We start from the raw sequence: 23940 nt of genomic DNA, 5'->3' as shown, positions 1-23940 counted from the left end.
CCCCCCCCCCACTCTCTTAATTACCTTATGGTGATTCTCTTGAGTTCTGTGTTTGGGCAGCAAACTCTTTAAGTCCGTTTTTTCATTATAAATGCTTGGAAGTCTTCAATTTTATTGAATGACCATACTTTTCCCTACAAAAACATACTCAGTTTTGCTGCTGATTCTAGGTTGTAGACCTAGTTCTCTTGCTTTCTGGAATATTGTATTCTATGCCTTTTGGTCCTTCAATGTAGATGCAGCCAGATCCTATGTTGTCCTAACTGTGGTTTCCTGGTATCTGAATGACTTCTTCTTAGCAGCTTGAAATATTTTTCCTTGGTCTGGTAGTTTTTGAATTTGGCTAGAATATTCCTGGAAGTTGTCAGTTGTGGATTAAATATAGAAGGTGATCTGTGGATTCTTTCAATTTCCACTTTTCCCTCTTGTTCAAGAATGTCAGGTCAGTTTTCTTGGATAATTTCCTGTGGGATGATGTCCATTTTTTTTTCTTTTGTCATTATGTTCCCGTAGACCAATAATTCTTAAATTGTCTCTTTGAGATCTGTTCTCCAGACTTTTGTTGTATCAATGAGGTATTTCATATTCTCCTCAAAATTTTCATTTTTTTAAATTTTGTTTTATATATTCTTGCTGCCTTGTGAAGTCATTTGCTTCTAGTTGTTGAGTTTTATTTTTTAAAGACTGAATTTCATCCCTGGCTTTTTGGTCATCCTTCTCCTTTTGGTCTGGTTTTCTTTGTAGGTCATCTTTTGCCTTCTTTGCTTCATTTTCAAGCTGGCCAATTCTGGCTTTTAAGACTTTATTTTCTTGTTTTAGTTCATGTATTTCCTTTTTTCCAATTGTCTTCTGCCTCTTTTGATTGCTTTTTGAGTTCCTGAAGTTCTTGAGTTAATTGAATTTTTGAGATCTTCCAAAGCCTGTGTCCAATTTGCCGAAGTTTCATGATCTTCTATTTCATTTGCTGTTTTTTTGCTTCCTGGAAAGAAGCTGTCAATTGTAATTTCTTTTCTCTTTGTTGTTTACTCAGATTTTTTCCTTTTTTGTTCTGCCAGTTTAAGCAGATGGATTTAATGAGCTTTAATGAAAGATCTTTCCCCAGCTGGCAATGGAGGTTTGTTGTTACGTTCTCTGCAGTCTATGGGGAAGGGGTGTTGGAGCTTACCTGCCCTCTGATGACTTCTTGTCTGTCCAATGGATGGAATTAAGCCTGGATGGGATTAGTCTGTATTGCTTAATGTGCCTTGAGGCTAAAACCTCAAGAAAGGAAAACAAAAAATGGAGGGGGGAATGACAAGATGGAGTGTTTTTGCTGAGCTGTCTAGTGGTAGGGTTCCCCTGCTCTGTCCTGCTTTAGAACTGGTGTTCATTCCTCTCAATGTGCTCTGTTCTCTATCTCAGTGTTGTAAAGCAAGTGGGTCTGAAGCTTTGCTCCATCTAAGCCACCATCTTCCAAACATTTTTGCTGTGTTTCTTTGGTTTTCTCCTCTAGCCACCTTCCTGGTGCCTGTGTTTAACTCCCCGAGTCTGGCGCCAGCAAGGCCCTCTTTCTGGGCTGGTGCATCCACCTGCCCAGAGATTTCAGGGGCTGCTAGAGACTCCACACAGCCCGTGGGGGAGGGGTCCTGAGATTCCCCTTCTATACTCTGAGACTCAATAGTTCAAAAATTCAAGCCTTTTTCTTGGCATACCTCTTGAGCTGTCCAGCAGTAGGATCCCCACTTTCTCTATCCTGTTGTTAGATTTCGTCCTCTTTCTTCTCGAAGCGCTTTGTTTTCTATCTTGGTGTGGAAAAGGTGTGGAAGTTTTAAGATATGCTATCTAAGCAACCATGTTCCCAGAATCCCCCAATAGTGCTACTTTTGAGAGAAACAGGGAGGTTTGGTAAACTGTTGGATAGGGTGGAGTAGGGGTTTGGGGAGAAACAATAACTTCTATTTTGAACATGATGAGTTTGAGACATCTTTGGGACATCTAATTTGAAATGTCCAAGAGGCAGTTGGTAATGCTGGGCTGAAGAGGTCACCAGGAAAGAAAAGTGTAGGAGAAGAGCCCACTTTTGGGTGCCAGCAAAAGAAACCAAGGCAGATAGAGAGAAGGAGAATCAAGAGAAAAGTCTCATAAAAACTTACGAGAGGGGACTATATTTCTAGCTGTCAAATGCAGCAGAGGATCAAAAGGACAATGACTGAAAGAAAACCATCAAAATCCTTGATCTACTAAAGCACATGAAATACCTGTATTGATATAGGACCTCTCCAAGGTCCTATAATAATCAATTAACAAGAGTTCCATAAAGATATAATGAACAGGGGCAGCTAGATAACTCAGTGGATAGAATATCAGGCCTGGAAACAGGAAGTCCTGGGTTCTAATCTGGCCTCAGACAATTCCTAGCTGTGTGATCATAGGCAAATCACTCAACCCCAGTTGCCTAGCCCTTGCCACTCTTCTGCCTTGGAACTGATATTAATTTTCAGTGTCTCCCTCTCCCTCTCTCCCCCTCCCTCCTTCTCTTTCTTCTTCCTTTCTTCCTCCCTTCCTTCCTATCACTGGGAATGGTTGTTATTTACAGTTGTTTGCTGTAAAGTATTCCTGCTTTGTACAGTGTTCTCCAAGTTCTGCTTAATTCACTCTCTATGTCGTTCAGAGCTCCTCCTACTTATCATTTTTTACAGCACAATAGTATAGTAGTATTCTATTACAATCATATACTATTACCTACTCAGCCATTCCCTAGCTGATGGGTATCAGCTCCCTTTCCAAATCTTTGCCTTCTTAGTTGCTTTAAATATTTTTATACATATAGGTCCTTCCCTTTTTTGGTTTTTTAATCTCTTTGGGATACAAACCTAGCAATGGTATTGCTGGGTCAAAGAGTATGTGATGTTTTATAGCCCTTTGGGCATAGGTTCAAATTGCTCTCCTGAATGACTAAGTTCATAACTCCCCAAACAATGCAAATATGTACCACCTTTCCTATATCTCCTTCAAGTTTTGTCATTTTCCTTTTTCTATTATAATAGCCAATGTGATAGGTGTGGAGTGATACCTCAGACTTGCTTAAATGTACATTTCTCTAAGTAATAGTGATGTAGAGCATTGTTGGCATCAACTGGGGAATGATGTATTCTTATATATTCAACTCATTTCTTTATGTATCTGAGTGATGAAGCCTTTATTAGAGAAACTTATAAAATTTCTTTTTTGCACCATTAGGATTATTGTTTATTACTTTCCATCCTATTTATCCCTGTTTAGTTTCTGACCTCCCCCTCCCACCTATTTGCCCTCTTTTTTATCAATCCCACCCCCTTCTCTTATTTCCTTCACCTCCTACTTTCCTGTAGGGTAATATAGTTTTCTCTACTCATCATTGTGTAAGTTCTTACCTCACTGAAACAGTTCTGATGAGAGTAAGGTTCCCATGCTTCCCTCCCCCAACTCCATCTTCCCCTCCACTGTGAATGCTTTCATGCCTCTTTTATATGCAATAATTTGCCCCATTCTATTTTTCCTTTCTCTCTCTTCCCAATGAATTTCTCTTTCTTATGCCTTAATTTAGTTTTATTTTTTATATTATCTCATCATATTCAACTCACATCCTCACCCTCTATGTATTACTACTTCTAATTGTCCTATTAATGACAAAGTTTTTTGGGTAACAAGAATCATCACCCCATATAGGGATGTACACAGTTTAACCTTATTGAATGGTCTTTCGATTTTTCTTTCCTGTTTACCTTTTTGTAATTCTCTTGAGTCTTATTTTTGAGAGTCAAATTTTCCATTCAGCTCTGTTATTTTCATTAGGTATGTTTGAAAGTCTTCCCTTTCACTGAATACTCATTTTTCCCCCTAAAAGATTATGCTCAGTCTTCCTGGGTAAGTGATTCTTGGCTGAAGTTCTAGTTCCTTTGACCCTCTGGAATATCATATTTCAAGCCCTCCAATCCTTTAATGTAGAAGCTGCTACCTGTAATAATATCTCCTTGACTGGGGTGATCATTCTATTTTGTCCTCTGGGTCCAGGATATAAGCAATTTTCCTTGATGATTTCTTAAAAGATGATGGCTAAGCTCTTTTTTTTATCATGGCTTTCAGATAGTTCAATAATTTTTTAAAATCATCAATGAGTTTATTTTAACATCCTTTTCAAGGAATCTCTTACACACAATGTTGTTTTTTAATTTTGTTCTTCATTCATAGGACAAAACTGTAAATAATATTAACAAAATTGCATAAATATAAATAATAAAAATAATGAAATTAGTCCTTACTCTTCTAGTTGAGCTAAATACATAAAGTAAACTAGAGGCTGCTATCCAGAATGCACTACTGTAAAAAAGAGAAAAAAAACAACAACAAACAACCTATTAATTCAAATAGAATCATGTATTTTTTATCATATCTATTCTTTCCATTTCACTTCTCCTCCCACCATTGGTCAATTTCCTATCATCTCACATTTGCATAAATAGAATAATCTTCCATACTCCTGAATATCTTCTTTCTTCAATTCTTCTTTCACAGAAATGTCAGGATTATCTTTTCTCAAGTCCCATATATATCATGTCACTTAAATTAGTCCAATAATTCTTAAATTATCTTTCCTGGATTTATTTTCAAGATCAGTTGTTTTTTCCGTGATATATTTCACATTTTCTTTCATTTTTTCATTATTTTGACTTTCTTTGATTGTTTCTTGATGTCACATGGCATCATTAGCTTCCACTTGCCCAATTCTAATTTTTAGGACATGATTTTCTTGTGTGAGCTTTTGTATCTCCTTTTCCATTTGGCCAATTCTACTTTGGAAAGAGTTCTTTTCCTCAGTGAATTTTTGTACCCTTTTTTTTCAAAGGGCCAATTTTGTCTTTCAAGAAGTTTTCCTCTTTGGTACATTTTTTGTATCTCCATTTGGCCAATTTTTTTTAAAGAATTTGTTCTCTACTTTGGATTTTTGTGCTTTGGATTTTTGTGCCTCTTTTACCAATTGGTCTATTCTGGTTTTTTACTGTCTTAACTTCTTCAGTATTTTCTGTACCTCTTTTACTAAACTGTTGACTCTTTTTTTTTTTTTTTTTTTTTTTAATTTTAAACCCTTAACTTCTGTGTATTGACTTATAGGTGGAAGATTGGTAAGGGTAGGCAATGGGGGTCAAGTGACTTGCCCAGGGTCACACAGCTGGGAAGTGTCTGAGGCCGGATTTGAACCTAGGACCTCCTGTCTCTAGGCCTGGCTCTCAATCCACTGAGCTACCCTGCTGCCCCCTGTTGACTCTTTTTTCATAATTTTCATGTATCACTCTCATTTTTGTTTCCCAATTTTTCTTCTACTTCTCTTATTTGATTTTTAAAATCCTTTTTTAGCTCTTCCACTAATTTTCTTTGGGATTAACAGCAATTCATATTTTTCTCAAAGGTTTTGGATACAGCAGTATTGACTTCATTGTCTTCTTCTAGTTTGAGTTTACCCTCTCATCAAAATAACTTTCTTTGTTCAGTTTCTTTTCTTTTTGTTTGCTCGTTGTCCTGCCTTTTTCTTTTCTTTTAGTTAAAAAAAACACCTCTTGGGGGCAGCTGGATGGCTCAGTGGATTGAGGGGCAGGCCTAGAGACAGGAGGTCCTGGGTTCAAATCCGGCCTCAGACACTTCCTAGCTATGTGACCCTGGGCAAGTCACTTAACCCTCATTGCCCAGCCCTGTAACAAACAAAATTAATATACAAGGATATATATAAAAAAAGATATTAAGGTTTACAAATTTAAAAAAAAACACCTCTTAAAGGTGGGCTCCATAACTATGGTTAAGAGAGCACTGTTCTAAGCTTCAGGTTCTTTTTCAGCTGTCTTCATAGTTGGCGCTAGGGATCTATCTGCTTTCAGTGCTTCCAAGGTGGTATGATATAAAAAGAGTTTTTTTTTCATACTCTCCTGGCCTGTGCTCTGATCTGGGTGTAACACCAAGCACTTTACCCCTTGGAACTATGACCAGGGTCCCGTGCTCCTTTGCAGCTACAAGTGCTGGTATATGGTAGAGTTCCTTCTCACCCTACAACTGTACCCCAGGGCTACAACCTAGTTCTGCTTAGGGTCAATACAAGAGTCTTGCACACAGCACCAGCAAAGAGATTCCTATAATCTTCTTCTGAGCAGTTGCCTGACTCCCTTACTATCTACGGCTGAGAGTTCCAGAAGCTTTGGCTGATGCTTGAGTTGCACCCAAAACCTTTTGCCTCAGTGGGGCCTGCCCTGGTGAGCCGTGCTCTACCTTCACCCCAATGTGCTAGATCCCTTGTGCTGGTCCTCTAAGCTCTTATGGGCTGAAAATTTATTTAACCTTCTCTTTTCCTGGTTTATGCTGCTCCAGAATTCATTTTGAGGCACTATATTATAGGGTTTTAGAGATTAATTTGGTAGAAATCTGATGGGTCCCTGTACCTTCTCTGCCATCTTGGTTCTACCCAAGATTACCCTAATTTCAAATCTACTCTTAATCCATGAATATTTATGTGTGTATATGCATACATATAAACATGCAGATACATAACCATGAGAAGGGGAGAGAGAAAGAGTGAAAGAGTGTATATAAATATACTAGCTAGCATTTATATAGTGCTTTAAAATTTACAAAGTACTTTGCCATCTTGATCTCATTTGATCCTCACAGTAACCCTAGAAGGTGGATGCTATAATTATTTCCATTTATAAAGGAGGAAATTGAGTCAGAGGTTAAGTGACTTGCTTAGGTCACACAGTTGAAAAGTGTCTAAAGATGGATTTGAACTCAGATCTTTCTGGGTCCTGGACCAATCCTCTTTTACTGTATCCAGGTGTCTGTATATATACTTTGTAAAGGATATAAACAAACAGTTCTCCAAAACAGAATCACAAAGTAATAACATTCATATGAAGAAATGTTCCAATTTTCATCTTACACCCCGCAAATTTGAAGGTGACATAATATAAGAAGTCATTGTGGAAAAGTTGAAGAAAGAAGGGCATAGTAGTGCATTATTAGTGGAACTGTGAATCAGTATGACCATTATGGAAAGTAATTTGGAGGTATGCAAATAAGTGACTAAAACATCTATAGTCTTTGGCCCAGAGACTCCTTTACTAATTACATACATAAAGGAGGTCATCAATAAAAAGCACATCCCCCCCTACACTGAATATCCATGCACCATTTTTTGGTGGAAGCAAAGACCTAGAAATAAAGTAGCCCCCATCAATGGAGGAAATGCTAAATGCATGATGTTAAATGGAATGGAATGGAATGGAACTGCCCTTGAAGAAATGTCATGTGTGATAACTATAGAGAAAATTGGACAGATCTCCATGAATAACAGAGTGAAGTCAGCAGAGTCAAGAAAACAGTCTACACAACGACTATAACAAGGAAATGGAAGGAACCACAAAATAATCATATGTAAATGCTACAAGTTGCAGTGTATTATGGTCATGGAATACTGTTGTGCTACAGGAAATGACAAACAGAAGGATTTCAGAAAGACTCATATGAACCAGGAGGACACCATACCCAAGAAGAGCAATAGTATATGATCATTTATGAATAACCCAGCTATTCTCAGCAACACAGTGATCCAGGACAGTTCAGTCCCAGAGATTCAGAGTAAAAAATGCCATCTACCTCCAGAGAAAGAATGGATAGAATCTGAATGTTGATCAAACAAAACTATATTTCACTTTCTCTTCTTTTTTTGTTTCAGATCTCTTCCTCAAAATGACTAATATAGAAAAATGTTTTTCATGATTACAAATGTAAAATCTATATCAGATTGTTTACCATCTCAGGGAGGGGGGAGAGATGGCAGGAAGAGAGATAATTTGAAATTTAAATTTTTTTCCAAAAAATGAATGTTAGATTTGGGATTGTGGAAGATGATGAAATAGGAAGTGAAGCTTCCTTGACCTACTAACACCCCCCAAAAAACAACCAAAAATAGATACATAGAATCAATACTAAAACAGCAAAAACAGACAAGAGTCAGGAGTGAAGCTGAAGAGCCAGTGTTAACTAGAGAGGAAGGTTTTTGACTTCTCTGGCCTCAGTCCCAACTGCTGCAGGTCCTTGGGGCAGGAACAGACTAAACAAAATGGAATCAACAACCAGCCACCTCATCTTGTTTTCTGAGCCTCAGAGCCTGCAAGCCTGAAGATACCCCTGGAATCTAAACATAGAGGACCCCTAGAGCAGCTGTGTCTGATGAAGTAACATATTCCAACACACTAGAAATCCCAGGACTTCAGCAAAAAGGAAATAATTAAGTTTATTGGCCTGGTTGTTAAAATTTCAAAAAATAAAATAAAATGAACAAGAAAAAGAGAAAGAACCTAACTGTTGATAGCTATTATATGGATAGAGAAGACTTTGGCTCTCATCTCAAATTCAAAGGTAAAAGAAGTAAAAACCCCTACTTCAAAAAAGTAAAGAAATACAATAAATAGCCACAAGTTCAAAAAGAGATTTTTTTGGAAGAGCTTTAAAAAGTCTTCAAAAAAGCAAATAAGAAAGGGTAAGGAAAAATTAGAAAAAAAGAGTAATGCAAGAAAATCAAGAAAATTATGAAAAGATCACCTAAATGGAAAAAGAGATTCAGAAACTCACTGAAGAAAATAATATATTAAGAACTAGAACTGGACAAGGGGAAACTAATGATTTCCTAAGACAACAGAAAAAACAAAGCAAAATCAAAAGAAAGAAATAATAGAATATAAAACATCTCATCACAAAAACAACTAACCTAGAAAACAGAACAAGAAGAGATAATATAAGAATAGCTAAACTCCTAGAAATTTACAATGAAAATAAGTTTAGAGACCATACTGCAAGAAATCAACAAGAAAAACTGTCCCGAAATTCTAGAATCAAAGGGCAAAACAGAAATAGTCTCCCAATCACTACAGAGACCCCAAAAGATGAAAATGCACAAGAACATCATTGCTGAAGGTTCCCTAGCTCCCAGGTTAAGAAGAAAATACTACAAGTAATAAGAAAAAGAAATACAATCTAAATACCAATGAACTATAGTCAGAATAACATAAGCCTTAGCAGTCATGACATTAAAACAACAAAGGATATGGAATGCAGCATTTTGTATAGCAAAAAGATATTATAAAAGGTAAAAAATGGACATTTAATGAACTAAAGGAGTTTTAACTTCCTATGGAAAAATCCAGAACTCAACAGAAAATTTGATTTATGAGAATGATACAAAACTAATGAAAGACTATTCATAAGTAATCTAAAAATTCAAATTGTTTGATGTGAGAAAATGTCATCTATGGCCCCTGGGAATGGCATCATTGCCTGGGTACTTTGAAGGGTATACATGGATGGAAGACATGAGATCAAGGTGAATATAATGTAATGAGACTTGACCAGGAGGAGGTAGGGTGGAATGGTCATCTCATATGGGACAGGAATGACTGGAGGAACTGCCATGGAGAAGGGGAACAGGGGGTGCAAAAGCTGGTAGTCCTAGAACCCAATTCTCATTAGAACTGGGATTAAAGAGAGAACAACATACACAATTAGAAGAGTAAAAATCTTAATGTACAGAGAAACAGGAAGGAAAGGGAATAGAACAAGGAGGAGGGACTGAGGGTATAAGAGGAAGAAGGGTGGGTTAAGAGAAAGGAAGGCAAAAGAATAAGTAAAAGGAGTGGTAGCTAGAGGGGAGTACATCTCTAGTAGTGGAGTAAGATGAGGGGAAGGGGGGGTATTTTTAGAATCAAACTCATCAAGAAGTAGGAGGTCACAATTGGGGAGATAAGGAAGGAAGGAATTTTTGGAAAACTAAGTAGAAAAAGAATTAAAAGGTAAGAGGGAAGGGACAAGGGAGAGACCTTTGGAAAGGTGGGTAAATCTCAAACTAGGAGGGCAAGGGGTGAGGACAAGGAAGGATTTTTGGGAAGGAGTGTAAATTAGAGAGGTATTGGTCAAAGGAAATTGGACATCTAAGGAGGAATATGACATAAAGAAAGAGGGGCAGTCAAACAGGGAAGAGTAATGGAGAAGGAAATGCATAGCTAGTAACTGACACTTTATGTAAATGGTATGAGTTCATCCATGGGAAGATAATGGATAGAAGAAAGGATAAAAACCAGGACCTGACAAGAAATCTACTGAAAATGAGAGACATATAAAATGAAGGTGAGAAGCTAGAGCAGAATATACTATGCCTTAGTTGATCCAGAGAAAGCAGGGGTAGTAGTCATGATCTCTGACAGAACTGGGGTAAAACAGATATAACCGGAAGGGACGAATAGGGTAACCATATTATATTTGGGCATACTATGGCATTATTAATATTATACCTGTATGCATCAAGAGTTATAGCATCAGGATTTTTAAAGGAAAAACTAAATGAGATCAGATGGAAATAGTTAACAAAATAATAATGGGAGGGGACTTTAATTTTCCCCTCTTAGAACTAGATATATCTAACCAAAAATTAATAAGAAATAAAGGAGATGAACAGAACCTTAGATAAGTTAATGACAGATATGTGAAGAGCCCCCCCATACCTGCATTAGGCTAGTAGAGCTATATCTGAACATATACATAACCCAAACATAGTTTCTAGTGGGATAAAATGGTCTAGAGCAGTGATGGGCAAACTATGGCCCCCTGAAATGTTGCAACATTATTCCTAATCTGACAAATACAATGAGTAGGATACAACACAATGAAACTTCGAAAGAGTTGCCTTAGAAACAGACTGACAGATGATCATTTCCTTTACTTTGGCCTCCATTTAAAAAGTTTGCTCAACACTAGTCTAGAGAGCTTAAATATCCTATTAAAAGTCTTTCTTTAACACTCATATTATGTAATCCTGAATTCCTGAGGAGTTGTGGCATTAGCACAAAAGTTTCACTAAATATCACCAAGCTGGAAAGATTTGGTTTTGGAAAGCAAATGGTTGGGACAATAGATATTGTCTACTGCTTAAGGACCAATCTAACTAAATATGGCTTTGTATGTTACCTGAGAACCAGATGGGTCAAGCTGATCAAGTTAAATGATGAAAGGAATATAAAAGAAACAGGCCTAATATTACACTACTAGAACAGCTGTGAATTGTTTTTTAGAAAACAAGAAGGAAATATACATTGTTATAAAGCTGTTTATGCTCACTGACCTAGGGATCCCATTACTAGGAATAGGCCCTAAGGACATTATTGAGAGGGTAAAAAGCTGTGTGTGTATGAAAATATTCATGGAAGCTTTGTATGAAATGACAAAATAACTGGAAATAATATAGATACAATGACCATGAGAAATGTTTGAATAGATTGTAATATCTGAATGTAATGAATTGTATTTATATTATTAGAAATGACAAATATTAGAAACATAAAGAAAATAAGGGAAATATATGAAGAAACGAAAAGAGAATAAGAATAATACATACTATGATTACATTTAAGAAAAAATAGCAGCCAAAAAAATCAAGAGAAAAAGTATCTAAGTTAAGCAAATCCAAAGATAATTCAAAAGCAGCACATATATTAGCACACATATATAATTTACAGATTTTAAAAAACAAACTATAAACAAGGTGGAGTTTGTTGTTTTGCACATAATTTTTTATGTATTTGTTTATGTAAATGTTTTCTGTTGGTAGCGGTGACGGTATTTAAGTATATAATAAAAAAATGGAAAAAAAGAATGTTAAAAATTATTTTTACGTAATTGGGGGAAAGAAATTATTATTTTTTAAAAAAATAAATGTTACAAAATTACAAAAAACAAAATGGCCTCAAACATTGCATATTTCATAATTTTTCTTATGTACCCATCTGTTTTGCTGAAAAATTATTCTTTTTTTCTATGAAAAAAATATTCCTTGTTATATGGGATGACTCACTGGACCTGAGGGGAAATGCGGTCATAAAATAGTAATCAATAAAAATTTATTTTTTAGAAATGAAATCATTGCTAACTTTGGCGGTAGCAATTTCAGTTAAGGGATGAGATTGGAAACCATTTGGAGAAGAGTTTAGGAGGGAGAGCAGAGGACGTGGGTCAACAAAATGCCTTTGTCTAGAAGTGTGATGAGAGAAAGGCAAGATAAAAGTCTGAGAGGATGGCTAGGTCTAGTGAAGGTTTTTTTAAGGATGCGAGTCTAGAGCATGTGTGAAGGAAATAGGAAAGGGCCTAACAGAGAAGGAAAGACTGAAGATTTTAGAGAAGTTCTACTGAGGAAGTAACTGGCTGAAGAAGAGGGGAGGGAATGTGGATGGAGGGCTGGCCACTTCATTACCATAGACAAAGGTAAAGGAGGGAAGACTGTATATGTGGTGGGGCAATGCTAAGGGGTTCTGCAGTGAAGAGAATGGGAGAAGGAGCAGTTCCATTCAGGTTGGGAACAGCGCCCATGGGAAATGAGGCAGTCAATTAGGGAGGGATAAAATGATCGCCTTGCTACAGTGAGTTTTCTATCAATCACCCTGCATAAAGGAGAATCAGGAACAGAATACACAGATGTATAGCAAGAGAAGAGGTAAAGGGACAACGTATATGGAAAATTGACCTTGTAAACAGGAAACCTTGGGGTCAGCTCCTAATAGACACCTCTGGGAGGTGTGGTCCTAGACAACAAATTTTACCTTTAAGTTACCACTAACTTCCCAAGATTATAAGCTGCAGAGAAAGTTCAGATCTGCTAATATGAGGGAAATCTCCTGCCTGGGAATTCATCATATAAATGAAATCATAGGTTCAAGTTCTCTTACCACAGATGTTTCAAAATGGGAGCCACTGTCTCTAAATTATCTTTTAGAGCTTTGAAAAATGTATGTTCAAAGGGGAAAATATAGTATCGTATTCACTAGAGATTCAAATGAGATATGGCATACAAAGTTCTTTGCAACTCTTCAAATGATGCATAAATGTAATCATTAAAATTATTCATTCAATTAAGACATTTATTAAGTGACTACTGTGTACAAAGACACTGCCAGGCAATAGGGATACAAAGATTAAAAATAAAAAGCCAGCTTTCAAGAGTTGACTTTCTTTTTTAATAGGACTGAACCTATGACCATAAAAAGATAAAGTAGAAAGTAAAGCAAAAGCAAATTCAAGAGTATGAGAGCCAAACAGGAGAGGTGGGAGTGTGTGACCTATACTGTGAAGGAAGCTTGGGACTGATTCTGCTAGTCTGAAGCTGGGACATCCTGGTGCTAAGGCAGGAGATGGAGGCTCACCCAGAGGAAACAGCAAGTAGGCCATGCTGCATTAGAGAGACTTCAGAGAGCCAGTTTGGTCGGATTAATAAGATTAAATAGATTTGCCTTCTCCAATGACACTGTATACATGTGCCAGAAAAGATTTAAAGCAAAAGATCCTTTTTACAAAGACAGAAATTATGTCAGTATTTTAAGGATATAATTTGTCATTATTCCTTAGTAAAGTTAGAAAGTCAAAATGAGTTCCCCAGCTAGCTTTATTAAGTATTAGGTATACTTTAACAGCTCAATAATTTCCCACCAATATCTTAGTACCCTTGTTGTGAGATCTTCTCTTATTCTTCAGAAACCATCAGTATCCCGAACTCTCTCTGCATGGATGCAAAGAGGTTCTACTTTATACACTTTCCTCTATAACAAATGACTGATGAGGTCTTAAGAGAATTCCTTTGTGATTATGGAGAAAAAAAGGAATATACTATGAAGAAAAATAGCATCAACATATGAATGTACAGACGTAGGAAGGTTCACACATTTAAATAAAATCTCAAATGAGGAAATTTCAACATATAAGATGAGGGAATTCTGGCATATTAATCGCTCTGGGTGAAAAATTGTCCAAAAGGGTGGCCTTGGCAATGCAGTAGCTAAATGTACTGGCAAGGTTTTCAAATTGAGTGTTAATTTGAATGGATCCCTCCCTCAGGTACTTGTTTTCACCTACAAGGAAGAGCTAGCTGCCTCTCAGGTTCCTAAGCTCTGATGCTACAATGTCCCTGCCTTCATGCTTCAATTCCCTAGGGAGGAAAAGAGAAGCAGAGAAAAGTTTTGAAGAATCATCACTGCTGAATTCACAAGCTTGAACTTTCCTGGTGTGAAAATCAAATTAATCTTCTTGAGAGTCAAGCTTCCTTGGTTCTCAGAGTGGTTCTGTCACTAAGGAATTGCATGACTGAATTGGCAGGTCCAAAGCCCTTTGAGTCTGAGCTCCTTTATCTATGAAGTCATGGGGTTGGATAAGATTCTAAGGTCTAAGATCCTTCTAGTCCCAATTTGGCCACTTTGTGGGGGAAATGCTGATGAACAAAATTTGAGAAATTAAATCTAGGTCTTCCAAATATGTCACCAATAACATTAAGCTGCTAGAATATAAGCGCAGCTTAAAAACAAGATGACAAATTGCTCCTGACTTTAAGATAAACAGCTCTAGTCAATAAACAAATTTAAGCCATAAAATCTCATGTTTCTAAGTATGTCCAGTCACAGAAGTTCACCTCCTCTGACTTGCTCCGTAAAGCCTCTGGCCACTAGAAGGTACTGTGGAAACAGGCAGTTAGCTGATCTTCCCTTTCAGCCAAGAGTCCCTAACTCTTGGCTACATCTCTTCCCTTAGAGACAAGCCAAAGGTAAACTGATGCTGTTAAAACTGCTACATTATTTACTCTCTAGGAACTCTGGGCTTACAACTAAGACAAGATTTTAACACTTACAACTTTCTCTTGTACATAAGAAATGTTCATTAGATTTTTGTTTGTTTATTTGTTTTTGTTATATCTCTTAATCCCTTTGAAAATTTAAAGTGGAATGGGGAAAGGGAAGGGTGTATTCAACTAAGTATGATGAAAAAGATGATAATGATAACAATAACTACATAGAACTTGCTGTGTGGCAGACATTGTGCTAAAGGCTTAAATTATTCTCTAATCCAATCCTTACAACAACCTTACAAATAAGTGCTATTATTATTCCCATTTGTAGAGGAGGAAACCGGAACAGGCAGAGATGAGGTAACTTGCCCAGGGTCATGGGTTTAAATTCAAGTCTTCTGGACTCTAGGCCCAGCTCTCTCTCCAGAGCTGCCCCAAAATGCCCTCTCTGAGATTCAGTCAACTGTACTACTACAGGACCCAGGGAGGAAATGTGGTTAAGTATCCTCACTCAGGTAGAAGCCAGGCTCTTATATACAATAGTAAGGAATCAAATCCCTGAATCAGATCAATCCCTCATTCCCAAAGAGAGCTACGCAAACATCATCCAGGTTGGATTTGAGTTACAGTCATTCTCCTTCTCTCAATTCAGACTTTCTCTGCTTTCTCAATGGTATCCTTTACTCCTATTTGGACTTTGACTGCCAGCACACCAAAAGAGTATGCAGAGGCCTGAAGACCATCTTGTATTTCTTTTTGTTTCATGGGCTATGATGGCCAATGAGGGTAACCTCTTCCATAGTACTAAGCCTCTTACCTGAGAGGTTCCTAGAAAGATGCTGTCTGTACCTATGATCATCCTCATTGCCCAGTAAGCACTGGGTTTGTGATCAATCACCTGACATTGCCTTAGAGGGACCAGGTAACCTTTCTGCTATGATGAATGGTTCACAATATTATTAATAATGTGCTCTAATTTGAGGTTAATGAAGGCAGAATTTCAAGATAAACCCTCCCTTCTCCAAATCAAATTAAGTTCATCTACTTTTAGACTCAATATGGAGTTATCAGTTTAAACCACATTCAACACAAGGAATCCAGAACCCTCAAAGCATCTGTGGCAAGGAACACCAAAAATAGATCTCAGGATTCTAAGGGTCTTGGGGTCTTGAAGGTTATCGAGTCTGGAGGAGGAAATCAAACCCAAAGAGAGAAAGTGACTTGCATAGCCTAATAGGTCAGCAGAGGCTGGCTGTGGGTCCCTAGGAGTCTTTCTGGAGAGCCCCAGGACATTCTTCTAGCAGCTGCCTCCTATCTCTGCCTCCATCCACAAACAAGAGCATCACTAGCCTGCAATCAGCACAGTGACATGAGTTTGAAAGTGAGTTTTTTTCTACGTATCTTGGGGCCCAGTCAAAGGGTGTACACTTAGCAAGTCTTCCTAAAAATCCTTTTCTAAAATGTCCTTAATTGGTCATGAGCACCATCAAGCTTCAGATGATTCAGGTTCTCCATCTCAGTGACATCCTTGCCTCTTCATTTTTCTCTCACACCCCACACCCATCCATTCAGTTGCTAAGTCTTATGTATTCTCCCACTGAAAAATCCCTCACATCTGGTTTTCTCTGCATTCCCACCACAATTGTCCTCATTCAAGTCCTTATCACCTCTCCACTAGATTGCTGCAAAATCCTCCTCATTGGCTCCTTCGGCCTCTGATCTTTTTTCACTCCCATCCATCTTCCCAAAATCGGTCAAAAGGATGTTTTTAAAGCACCAATCAGAACTTGCACTGTCCCATTGGTTCCACAAGACTCTAGGATCAAATGCAAACTCCTCTTGGCATAGAAAGCCTTTCACAACTCAACTATAATCTGTCACTGCAGGCTTCTTTACATGACTCCATCTTCACATACTCTATGTTCAACTCAAACTGGCTGCTGCCTTGTAACTCACATTTGATCTCCCCCACTTGCTATCTACTTTATTTGGCACAAGTTGTATGTAGCTCTAGGCCTGGAATGCCCCCATCCCATTTGCCTCCATGTCTTAGAATTCACAGCTTTCTGCCAAGCTGCCTCCCACATAAGGCCTTTGCACCTCTCCCTAATACTTATGTGTACTGTTTTCCCCCTCCAATGGAACATGAATTCCTATTTTAGTTTTATACTAAGAAATGGACTAATCTCTCCATATTTGAACCAGAGAAGATACCACTGCTAGATATATATTCCAAGGAATTGACATATACTAAAATATGTATGTCAATATTTTTTGCAGTTACAAAGAATTATAATAAAGTTGTGCCTCCATCAATTGGTGAACAGCTAAACAAGAGTGTTGTACTTTGTGAAGATAATGGGAACATCATTGCACCCTAAGAAATGATGAATATTTAGAATACAGAGAAGCATGTGAAGATTTAATGTGAATGGATACAAAATGAATCATTCAACAAGCAATTAAGTGCTTCTTACGTTCTAGGTACTGTGCTGGGGAAAGAACAATGGTCACTACAATATAAGTGAAAAGAATAACTAACCTTCCTCTACTGAATGCAAACAATTCCATGGTCCACACTGGGCTCTGATTATGGATGAGAAATATTACAGATGTGGTCAGATGCTGATGATGTGTGGCTTAGTTATGTTGAATTATTTTCTTTTTTCTTATTCTCTGCAGAGAAGGGCTATCTGGCATGGACAGCACAAAAGAGGATATATTTGGAAATGAAGCTGAAATAATATGGAGAAACTTTTTGTATTTTAAAAGTACTGATAGACTTTTGGAAAAAAAAATGCAAGCTCTTTGAGAGCCAGTCCTTCTTCATTTCTGTGCCTGTATGTCCAGGGCCTACTATAGTGCTTACTCTACAGCAGGCCCCACATGAATGCATTTGATTAACTGAGCACATCATTTATACATCTGATATAGCTTAGTACCTACTTGTATTCTCAGTGCTTAATACAGTTCTAGACAAAGGGAAAATGCTTAAATACTTCTTTATTCATTTTTAAACCTTCTCTAATAATTTTGTTTAACAAATAAAATTTACAGTGCACAAGAAAATCTGAAATTCTCATTCACATTTTCAAATGAGTAAATGGAACAATTTTGTAACTGCAAAATTCAATATGAAAGTCAGTTATCCCTAATATTTGTATAGAAGGCTGATTGTAAATTCCTGAAGGGTGTTCCTTCCCATACCTGTACCCTATAGTGCTTTATCTGTAACTTGGTGTGGAGGCCAATGTGATCAGCATCACCTCGGGACAGCCTGAAGGAAGCTGGCAGGCAGATCAGCACAAGGCTTATGTGGAATAAAGCAAGAACGGCAAGCTGCCCTTCAACAACAGGAGCCCCTCTCCCAGAGGGTCTAAATGCTCTTTTGTCCCCTACTCAGAATGAACTCCAGTGCAACTCACCTTAGGTTGCTCACATTTCAAAAAGGAAGATGACAAGGCTCTGTTCTAAGGTATGCCACCCCCACCCCAAGAAATCTCAGCACTGGTCCAACTGTAAACTGTACCTACTTGTCTGACAAATAGATCAATAAGTATTTATTAGGGATCTCCTAGGTGTTAGGCACTGGGCTAGACACTGGGGATACAAGAACAAAAAAGCAAAACCATATCTATTCACAAGAAGCTTACATTCTAATGGGAGAGAGAGGCACATATAAATATTATATATATATAAACATATATATGTATATACACACGTATACACATATAAATATGAAGTGAGTAGATACAAATGGATCATAGATACACATACAAAGTAGTTAAATACAAGCAAGCTTGGGAGGAAGGGCACCAGCAGTCAGGGGGATCAGGAAAGATGTCATACAGAAGAATGATGTCTAAATTATCTTAAAGGGAGAAAAGTCCTTGATGAGGTTAAAGGAAGGAAAGAAGAAAGGAAGGAAAGCATTTCAGACCTGGAGAACCACCAGGGCAGACATTCAGGGACCAGAGGAAAAGCCAGTTTGGCTGGTATACAGAGTGAATATTCATGCTGGGAATCAGTGTCCAAAGAGACCAGAAAGATGGGTTTGAGCCCAGTAGTAAAGGAGGGCCTTAAAAGCAAAATAGAAGTAGGTTTATTTTGTCCTAGAGGCAAAAGGTGATCACTGGAGTTGAGTGAATAGGGGAGTCTCATCTGAGCTTAAGGCAAATGGCTCTCGCAGTAGTAGAATGGACTGAAGTTGGGAGAGACTTGGAGCAGAAGACCAAGAGGAGGCTGAAGCAATATTCTGGGCAAGAGGTGATGAGGGCATGAATAGACGTAGTGAGTGGAGAGAAGGGGATCTGGAGAAAAATGTTGCAAAGGGAAGGATCGGTGAGATCTGACAATCATTTGGCTATGTTGGGTGAAAGGCAGAGAGTTGAGGATTATGGGAAATTCTGAAGAGCTAATTCGGAAGAACAATAATGGTGTATTGTACATTGCTAATGCTTTCAAGTTATAAGAGTTAAGAAACATCCTAGGAAACTTTGGAAAAATTCCAAAATCTTTGGCTACATATGTTGTTTTTAGCACTCAAAACCCCCCTGTAGTATGAACTTAAAACAAATGCTTCAGATACTTCAATGAAACTATATAAAAGAGTACATAGAGGAGTTCTTAAAAGTCAACCGACATTTACTTATGCAACAAGGCAAAGAGAATGGATTAAAATAGTAGTTTTAAGTACAACAGCTTTTACTCCCATGGGTATCAATGATTCAAAAACATTTTCATGCTTTGCTCTGAGCAGGACATGAGGAAGGAAGCTTCAGAAGGCAAGATGACTTCACTAAGCTTCATGAAGGTGTCTATTATTCATTTTTGTTTCTCCAGAGTGCCTTTTTATGTAGTAGACATTCAAATACTTCTTCAGTGAATGAATATCCACCTGGTAATAGTTCATTCAAACCCTATATAACTTCATCTCTTATAGGCATCCAACAATTTATCACTTACAGTAAGATAATCAGTAGCCCGTACTAGAGGTACACCCTCAAAGATTAACTTTTGACAAGAACAGGAAACACTCTCGTCCAACCTCCTAAATAGGACTCATGCCATAGGGAACACATTCGATGGTCACAAACAACTCAAATTTATAAGTTGCTGAGAGGTTTACAAAGTGTTTTGTGTACATTATCCTATTTGAGTCATGAAAAAAGCAGATTATTAAGTAAAATTTTCAACTCCAGCCAGACTGAGTTGCAAACGCACTCAATGCTGCTACCCTTTATATTAATTTCAGACTGTGTCTAAAAAGTGGGTAATGAAACCAAGGACTTCAAATACAAAAGGTGAATTTTCAACCAGAAAAGAATTGCATCCATACATTTTTGGTTCACTTTTTTCAAGAGAAAGATTACTAAACATGATAATATTAATTTCAAGGACTTATCAAAATGGGGCTCCTTATCTAAAATGATTGAATATATTATTATAATAAAGGCACTAAGGACTCCATTAATTCAGAATTTACCTGTTGGGTTCAAGTTTATGTTCCCTAAGAAAACTACTTCTTAGATTAAAATATTAATTTGTACTAAGGGTGGTAGGTCAAGTTTAAAATACTAAACAGAATTTCCCAAGGACATTTACATGCAAACTAATTACAAATCCAACCTATTAAGGAAAACAGGTTTGCCCAGAAGGCTTCTACTAGTGCCCAGCAGCAAGAGTCTGAATAGATTTAGTTAACTTTTAAAAGTTACCAAATTCCATTTTTGGACAAAATATCCCCAACTTCATACTAACCTTCTTTTCTTTGGCTACTACAAATTAGAGAAGTCTTCTGCGCTTCCTACCACAATGAAATACTGAAGAAGAAACCAGAGTCCTACTCGTAGGATGTCAACATAGTCAGATACACAATGACAGAGCTTGACTGAAGACAGAATTCTGTAAATCCAGCCTGTTTGGGGATAGCCCTACCCTATCTACTGCAATGATGAAATTTTCCCAACCTCCATTTTGGCAGAAAAATTATCATAGAAGTTTATCCAAAAATCTGCAGCTAAATCTGGTAGCTTCTCCCACCTGCTGCCATTTGTTGATTTCAGAGGACAACTCAGGGCAAGGAAGCCCAGAGGCATGGACAACCGAACAACGAAACATGAGCCATCCCGGCCAACTTTAAATGTGTTCTGTGACCTGATATCAGAGGAGTCTTCAAAGTCCCCAACACACAATGAATCCCAGTTATTTTCCTCCTCCATTCTCCACTGTGCACTCTCAAGTTATGAGTGGAGGCTGAACTCTTTGCCTACAATTGCTCAACAATGAACATCAAGCTTGGAGGAGAAAGCCAGTGCTTAGACTGGGAATGTTATAAATGGATCCAGAACTCCAAACTCTCTTAACAATCTTTCCAGTCCCTGTGCTGCAAAGAAAAAAAGAGAAAAATCCTGAATAAGGAGAATCCTGCCAAGGTGAAGTGGGCACAACAGCCTTTAGGGACAAAGTTGAAGGAGTTAGTAGAGTTTTCAGATTTATTTGTACTCAAAATCTTTCTGCTCCCCCCTAACAAACAGAAGAATTAGCAATTCTCAACAACCTCTGCAATTCTGACAAATGCCTAAAGTGACCGAAGGCGATGTGGTCTGTCTGGGACTTACCGGCCACACTAGTGATTGTCACTGGAACTCCCTGCACTTGGACACCCGCAGCCCCCAGGTTGGCCACGCTCACCGTCTGAAGGTTAGGCACGGATGCAAGCTGGGCAGTGTTCAATGTTATTGGGGCCCCAGCCACAGCCACTGGGGCAATCTGGGCAAGAGCTGTGCCACCACTTGAAGACACTGGGGTGATGGTGAGTTGTTGGGGTAAGCCAGCATTCTGAACTTGCAAATTGGGAAGGCTCTGAATGTTCTGAACCTGCACAGTCTGCCAACTGATCTGCCCTGATGGGGTTAAGGTTGGTGCTCGGATAAGCACCTGAGTTGGACTTACAGCCTGAAGCTGGACGTTCTGCAGAGGCTGCTGCTGGATGGTCTGTAGGGTCTGTCCTGACTGCAGCTGAAATGACTGGGGTGGGATGGCCTGAATAATCTGCTGCTGAGGCTGCTGGATCTGGATCTGCTGCAAAATGGGCTGCCCTACAATCTGCACCTGTTGGAGGGAGCTGGCCTGTTCCTGCTGTGGTGCCGCAGCCGTGTTCTGAAGGCCATTAGGTTGCAGCTGACCAGAGTTCTGGGCTTCTGATTCGGGGGCAGGGGGCTGAGGCTCTTCCAAGGCCCGTTCTGAAGCACTGGCATACTGGCCCGAATCCACTGAACTCACTAAGGGGTCACTACTGGTCAGAGTTGTTGAAACGGTGGACGCTGGGCAGGTGGTGGAGGAGGAGGAGGGTGACTCGGGCATGGTACTACTAGCAGAAGCAGTGGTGGTAGGGGGCGTTGGGGTCGGGGTGGACACTAACTGATTCCCATTGGGTGCCCCGCCATCGGCAGCAGACTGGCCCATTTGGCCAGATCCACCCCCAGCAGCCACGTTGTTGATCACAGGCAAGGCTAGAGTCACTCCTCCAATATTGATAGGTAAAGTGGTCACAACCTGAGCCTGAGCACCTGGAATTGTCTGTAGCTGCAACGGGATGGAGACCCCAGGCCGAATTTGGACGGGCACCGTCTGGTTTGCCAGGTTTTGAGCAAGAATATTCCCAGAAGCTGTCCTGTTAGCAGCCGTAAGGATCGCTTGATTATTCCCTGCAGGAATGAGCTGGATTTGACCCTGCAAATCCTGCAGGGATGTGGCATTGCCCGGGTTGATCTGGATCTGCTGGCCTTCCACAGCCTGCAGTTGGGGTATCACTTGGTACTGGACATTGCCGCTGGGGTTCTGGACCTGTATGACCTGGAACTGGCCTGAAGAGGAGGAGGAAGAGGAGGAAGGCTGGCTGGGCTTGGCCTTGGTCGGGGAGTTGCTCTCATTGGCGCTGCTGGCGGAGCTGGCAGAACTCGATGCCGCCTGAGACACGTTATTCTCCTTCGAGGAGGGAGGTGTAGCAGTGACCAGTTGCCAAGCATTTCCCGCGAGCTGAGTGGTCACCAGCTCCAGTTGCTGGGGCTGATTCTGAAGCTGCACCAGCCCCTGGCTTGGGTCAATGATAATCTGCTGCTGCCCTGAAGCTTGATTTTCACCAGGAGTCCCTATTTTGCTGCAAGTGGCTGCCAGGAGAGCCAGAGGAGAAGGCTGAGAGTCCTGCCCACAGAGGGGATGGGAAGAAAAGGGGCGGGTTTAGTAGAGGCCAGGAGGGGGAGATATTTTTTTTTTTTGACAGTTCTAAATATCAAAACCTACTCAGGAAGTGGCAGAAATCAAAGAGTGCTTTGAACACAAGAGTTAGAGACCTGAGAAGCCTGAATGAGGAAGTGGGACCTTCTGTGACCTGAGCTCTAACTAGAGGGTCAATCACTGGAAAGTTTCTGGGGGCAGGGGAGACTACTTAAAAAAACAAAACTCTTGGGGGGGGGATCTCCCTCCAGGGCTTTTAGATGTTAAATGTTAAACCAGCCACAGGAGCCAGAAGCCCCAGCATCCAGAAGCACATAACCCTACACTTACCAGCCGCCCCCAACCCTACACCCTGGGGGAGATGCTTCTAACCAGCTCCCAGTTCCCACTGCAGGGAGGCAGCTGCCCCTTCCCCGGGGGGTTGGTGGGGGAAGGAGGGAGCTTTACCTGGGAACCTGAGGTTTTGGCTTTTTTATTGTTGTTCTCCGGCTCAGAGGTCTTCCCTCCTTCGGGGGCCATGGCAGCCCCAGCGGCTGCCCCGGCCACTGCTGCTGCAGGGGGGACCTCGTCCTCCTCCTCCTTCTTCTGATCTGCAAAAGTCCCCACCAGTTTGATTAGTGGGGAGCTCGCCATGGGAGTAGAGCTGCTTCCATGCCCCTGTGCAGTTATTGGGGTTCAACATGGGGGTGGGGTCCCTTCCTCCTCAGTTGTTGGAGTCCCTCCCCTTGGCCCCCCGCCGTTCTCTGGTCCCTCCCTCGGCCCCCCGCCGTTCTCGGGGTCCATCCTCCGGATGGGGTCCCACGGTCGGCCCCCCGCCGTTCTCGGGGTCCATCCTCCAGATGGGGTCCCACTGTCCCCCACCCCCCTCCGCGGTTCTCGGGGTCCATCATCCGGGTGGGGTCCCTCCCTCCCCGGGGCGGGCGGCACAGCGGCAGCGGGCAGGCGGGCGGGCCCGGCCGGCGGGGAGGAGGGCCGAGCGCTCGGAACGTGGTTGGAAACCCGACCCCTCGGCTCCAGAGCAACACCCAGAAGGCGGCGGCAGCCGGGCT

General features: G+C 40.0%; 1 protein-coding gene across 1 annotated transcript in view; it reads right to left on the bottom strand.

Annotated features, from left to right (window-relative positions):
* SP4 (Sp4 transcription factor) overlaps positions 1–23422 on the bottom strand; it is a 51556-nt gene extending 28134 nt beyond the window's left edge. The window contains exons 1-2 of the mRNA XM_044678259.1: positions 23339–23422; positions 21274–22858 (exon numbers count right to left, since the gene is read on the bottom strand). Coding sequence (XP_044534194.1) covers positions 21274–22858; positions 23339–23410 — 1657 coding nt within the window. The 5' untranslated portion in view covers positions 23411–23422. The remainder of the gene's footprint in view (positions 1–21273; positions 22859–23338) is intronic.
* Between the last annotated feature and the right edge of the window lie 518 nt (positions 23423–23940).

This window comes from Gracilinanus agilis, chromosome 5, assembly GCF_016433145.1.
Source record: "Gracilinanus agilis isolate LMUSP501 chromosome 5, AgileGrace, whole genome shotgun sequence".
In the NCBI taxonomy this organism is placed as follows: domain Eukaryota; kingdom Metazoa; phylum Chordata; class Mammalia; order Didelphimorphia; family Didelphidae; genus Gracilinanus; species Gracilinanus agilis.
Note: the sequence above shows the minus strand (reverse complement) of the source record. Positions and strands in the feature narration are given on the sequence as shown.